This window comes from Mytilus edulis, chromosome 10 (assembly GCF_963676685.1).
Source record: "Mytilus edulis chromosome 10, xbMytEdul2.2, whole genome shotgun sequence".
NCBI lineage: Eukaryota > Metazoa > Mollusca > Bivalvia > Mytilida > Mytilidae > Mytilus > Mytilus edulis.
This window is the reverse complement of record NC_092353.1, coordinates 68,500,940-68,509,139: the sequence shown is the minus strand read 5'-3', so window position 1 is coordinate 68,509,139 and position 8,200 is coordinate 68,500,940. Positions and strand designations below refer to the sequence as shown.

The 8,200-nt window shown below is 32.6% G+C and overlaps 1 protein-coding gene across 3 annotated transcripts; it reads left to right on the top strand.

The window, feature by feature from the left end:
• Positions 1-2,178: 2,178 nt before the first annotated feature.
• On the top strand, positions 2,179-6,531 carry LOC139491742 (uncharacterized). Of its 3 annotated transcripts, none has more exons than XM_071279576.1 (2): positions 2,179-2,389; positions 5,013-6,531. In XM_071279576.1, exon 2 carries the CDS (start codon positions 5,064-5,066, stop codon positions 6,447-6,449), a length of 1,386 nt encoding a protein of 461 aa, XP_071135677.1. In that variant the 5' UTR covers positions 2,179-2,389; positions 5,013-5,063; the 3' UTR covers positions 6,450-6,531. The 3 variants fall into 3 exon arrangements, with proteins under 3 accessions (XP_071135677.1, XP_071135678.1, XP_071135679.1); XM_071279577.1 differs by having other exon boundaries at positions 2,362-2,607; XM_071279578.1 differs by lacking the exon at positions 2,179-2,389 and adding an exon at positions 2,801-2,905.
• Positions 6,532-8,200: the final 1,669 nt, after the last annotated feature.

The window sequence follows — 8,200 nt, the reverse complement described above, 5'->3', positions numbered from 1 at the left end:
TACCACATAGTCAGCTATAAAAGGCTCCGAAATGACAATGTAAAACAATTCAAACGAGAAAACTAACGGCCTATTTTGAAGACAAAATATGAACGAAAAACAAATATGTAACACACCAAAAAAAAAATGACAACCACTCCTGACTTAGCCTGGCACATACGTACAGAATGGGGCGGGATTAAACATGTTAGCGGGATCCCAACCCTCCCTCTAACCTGGGACAGAGGTGTAACAGTACAACATAAGAACGAACTATAAAAATCAGTTGAAAAAGGCTTGACCAATCAGATGGATACAAATGCAAATACTGATACAGAGTGGACGTGGCCGGGTACTTGTATATCCCAACAACAAAAAAGCCACTTAGTACAGATCTGAGATTACTCACATTTACTGACAGCTAATTCAAAGCCACTAACAAGTAATAAAAAATCATGCATCTAACACTAAGTTATCGATCAGTACACATCCAACATTCAATGGATTTAGTGTAAAGACATCATAAACAGTCAGAGAAAAACTTAATTGACCTTGTGCAATGCCAAGATACATGTATAGACAGATTGTATATCCGTGAATGTATATAATGTATATAACAATAATATTTAGTTTGCTTTTAATTTACCGATAACAAATTAAAATCAATATCAAGTCCAATAAAAACAATATTCAATTATCTAAATACAGTGTTGAATTGATAACCTTTTAGAATGAGTTTATTTAAAGGATCAGTTTCCCAGGGTCGTTTCTAAATTTCAAAGGCCGGGCACGGTAACAACATTTCCGCAAAAAATGAGGATGTGTTATCCCGTGTGAAATAAGTTTTCTACAGGTACAACCAAACTTCAAAACCAAATCTTTATATCTATGGAAGAATCTAGTAAAGGTTTAAGGAATTTGTGGTAACTAAACACCCCTGGCTAATTAACCAATAATATATATAGATTACCTTCGTTAAAATCAAAAACGTCACTGTGACAACAGACATGAGCAAATAGCGAACGAGTTGCGAAATATAAACCCCGTATTCGTTAGATGGTAACAAAGAAACATCACCATCCAAAAAGGGGAAAATAACAATAGAGAACGAAAAATCGTCCCTGTTGTCGTAAATTTTAGTGTGGAGTTTCCCGTGTAAACCCGAAATATTTAAATGTAGGAAAGGAAATTATTACCGCATACATTTGATTTATCTAAAGTAAGTTCATTTGGGTAAATTTCGGCAGTATATTTAGAAAATTCTTGGTTATTTAACGAAACAATACCACCAAGATAAGTTCGTTGAGTGTTGTTGAATTTATCAATTAAATGCAATTTAGACGAGTCTTTACAGTAACCATGGTAACTGAGTTTGATCATAACAGTACAAGATTTAGGTTATTATGCAGAGAAACTTTTTTTCAATACGTTCATTACATAAGTTGATGAGTTTCAATAAACTACATATAGCTAGTAACTTTTGTAGTCTACTATTGTTAATATAAAAAAGAAGATGTGGTATGATTGCCAATGAGACAACTATCCACAAAAGACCAAAATTTAAGCATGTTAAGAGGATAATTTTATTTTTTTTAAAAGTACACAATTCTCAATCAAAACTCGGACGAAAAGAATACATTTTGTCAATAGTTTTACTTTAAGTTGTGAGGATTAATTCATCCTACCAGATTTCTTTCTATATTCTGACTTAAAAAAAACCTTGGATTTAAAATCTGTTGTCTACCGATTTCAAAGGTTATATTTTGTGAAATAAGAAACACCGGCTAGTGGTTCATATACCATATACTATTAATTTTATCATTTCGACATTATGCCGCACTAACACTTGAGCTTAAAATTCAAATTGTTAATGTCAATGAGACAGACAGGGTTCAGATATACAGTCAAAATAGAACAACTGTCGCCTGTGGGAATAGATTTTATTTAAATTTAAGCAAAAACACGAATCATTATAAAAGAAAATATGCCCATAGTTGATGATAGTAATTAATTTTAAAAAATCGTCCCAAAATAATTTTTACATAATGAATAATCTATTAATGAATGTATGAATGCATATTTTATTTGCAAAAGCATAAACATGCTATGGCAATACATAAACAATATATATACGACATGACAAAACAACAGATATAGCAGAGAACAATACATAATGTAATAAAGGTACAATTAATTCACAATGCATGATCTAATTTTCCATGCATTCCATCTGATATATGTGTTGTGAACCGAATAAAGTGTAACGAATTATGTATATAAGTATATAATTATGTTGTTTTTTAACATTTGATGAGTTCAAGGACCTGCATGTTTACATCATAAACGAAAGTACTTAAACTAAACCGGAAACAATATAGATACTGATGGAGATCATTTGCTATTCATAACAGTAAGTTTTCATTTTACAATCAAGGATTGTAAAAGAAATTAAAAAAAAAAAGTTTGAATACTTTAACGACAAATGAAATAGGAGACAATTTTTTTCTGCATTCCGAATGAGTAGTTTAAACAATGAGCACACTATTTATTTGAATGAGTTTTCCAACGGTTCCTGTAACAAAAGATAACAATTGCAAGGCAAAAGGGTCGAAAGGACTTGTCTTCTGGGTACAGTTTTTATACTTTTACTTTAATCATCCTTTATTTTTATTAACTATGTATTTACATTGTATCACAGATCAAATTTATTCGTTCATTGTGTGTCAATTTGTGTAATTACGTTTTTTGATTGAGTTAAGTCATTCCAATTGATATTTTATAGTGTGTCTTTCTATGTTGTGATGTTCTACTATTGATTCAGAAAAAGGGAGAAGATTTGGTACCATTACGTTGAATCCCGCTGCAATTGTTTGCACCTGTCCTAACTCAGGAATCTGATGTTCAGTGGTTGTCGTCTGTTTATGTGGTCCATAAGTGTTTCTCGTTTTTCGTTTTTATATAGATTAGACCGTTGGTTTTCCCGTTTGAATAATTTTGCACTAGTAATTTTTGGGGCCCTTTATAGCTTGCTGTTCGGTGTGAGCCATAGCTTCGTGTTGAAGGCCGTACCTTGACCTATAATGGTTTACTTTTATAAATTGTTACTTGGATGGAGAGTTGTCTCGATCATTAGCAATCGTACCACATCTACCTATATCTATACACAAGTGATAATCAACTTACCAAAATTTTGCAGATAACCTTAATGAATAAGTTCCTAACATGGGGTTAGTGAGTTTTAATAAATTAAACTTTACCTTACCCACTTTATAAAACAAAATCACAAATAGTAGTTTATTTTAAGGGATATCTTCGTATTCTAATATAATATTGTTATTTCAGTTTAACTAAGATTCATAGATATATTTCTATTTAGCACAAAACATATTTACTTTATCTAAGCATTTTGCAGGCTTAATGAGGAGAATGTTTGCTTTTGACCCTCTTTTACAAAAAGACTTATAAATTGAGAATGGAAATGGGGAATGTGTCAAAGAGACAACAACCCGACCATAGAGCAGACAACAACCGAAGGCCAGCAATGGGTCTTCAATGCAGCGAGAAACTCTCGCACCGGGAGGCGTCCTTCAGCTGGCCCCTAAACAAATATGTATATATGTTACAGGGAATTTGTGAAATCGGGGATTTTGTAAAATCACTGAAATTTATGGGAATTTGTAAAATCACTGAACTGATTAGGGATTTCATAAAATCCCTGATTTTGACTGGTGATTTTACAAAATCCCTGAAATAATTAAGATCTTTTTTACAGATTCACTGATTACATTCAGATAAATTGTAAAATAAATTCATTCATTTTCATTAAGAATTTCTGTGAAAAGAGCCTACAACAGTAACACTCATTAGGTTTGAGGTTAAGCTAGCCTTTAGTTTAATACTTAGTGAGCAGTTTTCACGCACTATACAGTTTATATACTGTACAAAGAACAATGACTAAAGCACAGATGTCTATAAATCAAGAGCAAACATACACACAAAAAGTTATTTCAAATAATTGAGGGAAAATTAAAGTGCAACAGATGGAACCGGTGAAAATATGATGAAATTTTGGAATATGTTGTTAATGAGCCACAGAAAGAAGACAAAATAAGCTCTTATCACTACCTTGTTTGAAAGAAAGTTACTGACAGTGTTTATTATAGTTTTTTTCTGTAATTACTGTATAAAATAAAACCAATTATATCAAGTTTTTAAAATCAAATATAAAACGGAACACTAGGTTGATTGCTGTCATAAGAGAAGAAATACACATATGTTAGGTATAAGAAATTGATTGGGTAAGGGTATGTGATCCAGTGGCAAATGTTACATATATCAATTATATATGTAATCAATTTGGTGAAATTAATATAATAAAAAAAATACATGATAGAAATATATACTAGTATGTTTTGAAAAGCAACATTTCTTTTGTCAATGATTGTTTCTTGCGCTTTATTTAGCTTTCTTGTCAGTTACAGGTACGGAATGTAAAAAAATAAGTTCTGTCTGTTCCTTTTGTAGCATATCGTTATTTCAAGAATCTGTAAAATAATATTTAAAAAAAAACTATCTTATAGAGTACATAAGCAACCAAAAAGAGAAATATGTCCACTATAATTGGAAGGACAGTTGAAAATGTTCTACTAAGTATATTAAATATTTATTGATATTTTCTTTTCAAATAGATGGACGGATTTCATTTTAAAATATCATATTGAAAATTAACACAATTTCATATAGGACTTAACTTATCTTTAACAGGGCACTATTTGCATTTCATTTGTGATGCTATTACAACAAGCACACATTTTTAGAGTATGTGTGTTACAACATTCAGGATTGACGATCAATGCGTTTGAAAGAGGACATATGATTGGAACCCCCTTTTAAAAATGGCTGGATCCGAGTTTTGCAGTTTTAGGTTTAACATCAATAGAATTTCACAGTTTATATAGATTGTATTTTTGCCAAAGAATCTTTAATGTTAGAAAGGAATATCAGTACATTCTGTAATTTGTTTATACTTTCAGTACCTTCAGTAGTTTCATCGATTCAAGTTTTCTAAGAAAGAGTTCAATAGCATGGCAAATTTAACAGAGGATTTTACAACTAACCTTGATGTAAGAAGCACTGAAAGTCTCGATAAACGATTACTTTTCTTAATGGACAAAGCAGCAAAGAAAGTCAAAGAAGTAGCGCCTATCACAGATTATGTTCATCAGAAAGTTGCAGATTATAGAAAGCAAAGACCTTACGATACAGTAACAGTGGTTGGTAGTGTAGGAAACGAGCTTTACATTCCCGAGGTCATGCCGGACGGTTCTTATTTGATAGAGGTAGATGTGTTGTATAACAGAGAAATGCCAAATGCTATCCTTCCCATGTATATGCCTCCTGATGATGTTCTGTATACCAGAGAAAAAACGCGTGTTGTCATGCCTACTGAAAAGCCGCCTGTTATAACCGTTAAGATGGATTTCATGAATGACGAAAACAAAATAGTGACTTTGCCAATAGGGGCATGCTTAGTAGAGGTTACCGGTAACATTGATGAAGTGGAAAAAGGTCAGAGGTGGAAGTTTTTCAAAGAACTTTGGAATGGTAAAACTTACTTGAAATCTTTGGGATATACATGCCTAATTCCACGACAGGAAGATCCGAGTATTTTAGGGGAGATTGAAATTGAACCATTGGAAAAGGCAAAAATTTTGCAGTTGTATAGGACATGTAGAACTGAGATGGATACTATGCTTGTTGATGGAAGAGAGCTTACATTTAGAATTTTGGTTGACAAAGTTTCTGCTCTAAAAGGTCCTTGGCCTAATATGCTGTCAGATTTCCAGAGCCGCGCGAGAAAATGGCCAGAAACAAAGATAGTAGAAAGTATTGTCAAGGATGGTTGCTTGTTGACACACAAGCCATCACTGCAGGTTTATCCTTTGCAGTGGAAAATTACATTTTCGCTAGCAGAACAACAACTGACAAAAACGTTTTCATTTCATCAGAAATATTTGTTCATATTGATCAAACAAGTGAAGAAGAAGTATCTGGACATGGGTTTAATGGAAAATGGAGTACCGATTGTGGGTTTAACATCATACCACTTGAAGACAATTTATCTATGGATGTGTGAAGCCACGGATCCTCAACAGTTTATTCATCATCCAGGTATATGCTATTTAGTTTTTCTGAAGAAGTTGAAGAAATGCATTGAATTTTACGACTGTCCGCACTTTTTCATTTCAACATTAAATGTCATGGAAGGACTTAAACAATATAAGAGACCGCCTACAGAAGAAGAAATTGAAGGATGGACGCATAAGCGGAAAATGCTCCAAAACATTACACTCCGACAAATTAGTATTTTAATGCAGAAGCCTGAAAATTTCTTGACCGACGATATTCTTGATGAAATAGATGAAACTCATATACATCTGCTACAAAGGACAATTGGAGATGAACAATAGGGTTTTCACTATGTGTGAAATTGAAAGGTGCTAAATATGAACAAAATCATTTACTTCGAATCGTGAATTTATTTATTCTAAATGATTTTTTTTATTTTCAAATATCACAATTGATCGTTCTTTTTTCTTTTTTCTTTGTTTTTCTTTTTACATATTGTGATGACAGTAAAAGTGAGAAAAACGAATAATAAATGTGCTCGTTCACACTATACGGACTTCATTGGTACGGATGCTATTCATACTGCTCCAACAGAGTTCTAGACCAATGAAATAGTCGCTGCAAACGTTTTACAGTGATCACGAATTCGTCAATTGACTAGTTGCATGTTTTCGCTGTCTGTTCTAAATACATGAATATTTTTCTTACTTGTCAATTTGTCGATCGAGTCCTATTTTTAATTGGAATATTTTTACTGAGTGGATTATCATTTTGGGTTTTGCAAACGTCTTTTTTTGTTTGTTAAAGTATGACACTCACTCATTGCAGTAGACGCGCACAGTCTCGTTCCTTTGAGGATCTTGTGATTCCAAATTTCTTACATTGATTTGTACCTTCACAGTATGTGTCAGAGGTTTGAATATCGAATAACTAATCTTCTGTTATTTTTTATTTGTCATTGAATTAGCTCATACTTTTCCCACACTGTTTAAGACGTATTTATATATATATATCATGTTTATACTAAATTGGTGGAGGGGTTTTGATTCTTTTTTTTAATCAAGGAAACCATAGTCTATTGACAAAGCTAAAATGATATGCATAAATAAATAAAAATAGAGTCAAAGACACATTGTTTCGGTTAACCAGTATACGTTTTATTACGGTAAATCATGTTAAGAGAATTGCAGTTGTTCATTCTTCATTACACTCCTCGGGCATTTTTCGAGTCAGGTCCGTGCTCTGTTTATGAGGAAGAGACTACGTCCCTTGTCGATCTTTAAATCTCGTAAATCCAGCAAAAATATACAAATTAAGCTACAAAAAATAACGAGAATCACATGAACTCCAAATAGAATGAGATAGGTTGCGTTGACAAGCATTGTCCGACATGCAAATATAAAGTTAACGCAATACTGTTACAATAGCTTAATAGGGATAAGAACGGAATCAGTAAATATATAGACGGGATAACTTCAACTTCACTATTTGAACCCTCTATCAAGGAAATCATGATAGGAAATACAAGAATATCGTATCAATTGGGAGATATTATTATACTCCGTATGCAGTAATGGAAAGTTCGCAATTGGGAAGCTAAACTCATATCGTTTGCCGTAAAATTTTATTTTCAACCTACCTTCATTGTCAATTTCTAGGTGTAAGTCAACATATGAGGCAGACTTAATTGTATCATTTATCTCTTGTTCGATTGGATAGATGCGTTCAACATAGTCACCAAATTTTGAATTATTTAGTGAGAGAACATCATCTATATAGCGGAAAGTAAGGTTAATAAGTGAATACTCATACTAAAGATGATATGTTATTTACAACTTGTATTTCAGTTGAGGCTCGTAATTGTGCCTATCAGGTTTTCATAGTATATTCAGACTGAACGTGTTGGGGTTTGAAAAAGTGTTGACGGCTTTATACTTCTGGAAAGAACTGTTTTAATATAGTTTTGAGATCCTGGCTTCAAACTTGAATGCAGGAAACTAGTATAGTAACTCGAGGTAAAGGTTTAAAACTTAAGATAAAGAAGACGGCAAAAAACTAGTTACGTGTTGACTTTCCGTTTGGATTTTGCTCG

Bases quoted from the DNA above. Each gene is read 5' to 3' on its own strand.
- LOC139491742 (XM_071279576.1), top strand. From the start codon at position 5,064: ATGGCAAATTTAACAGAGGATTTTACAACTAACCTTGATGTAAGAAGC.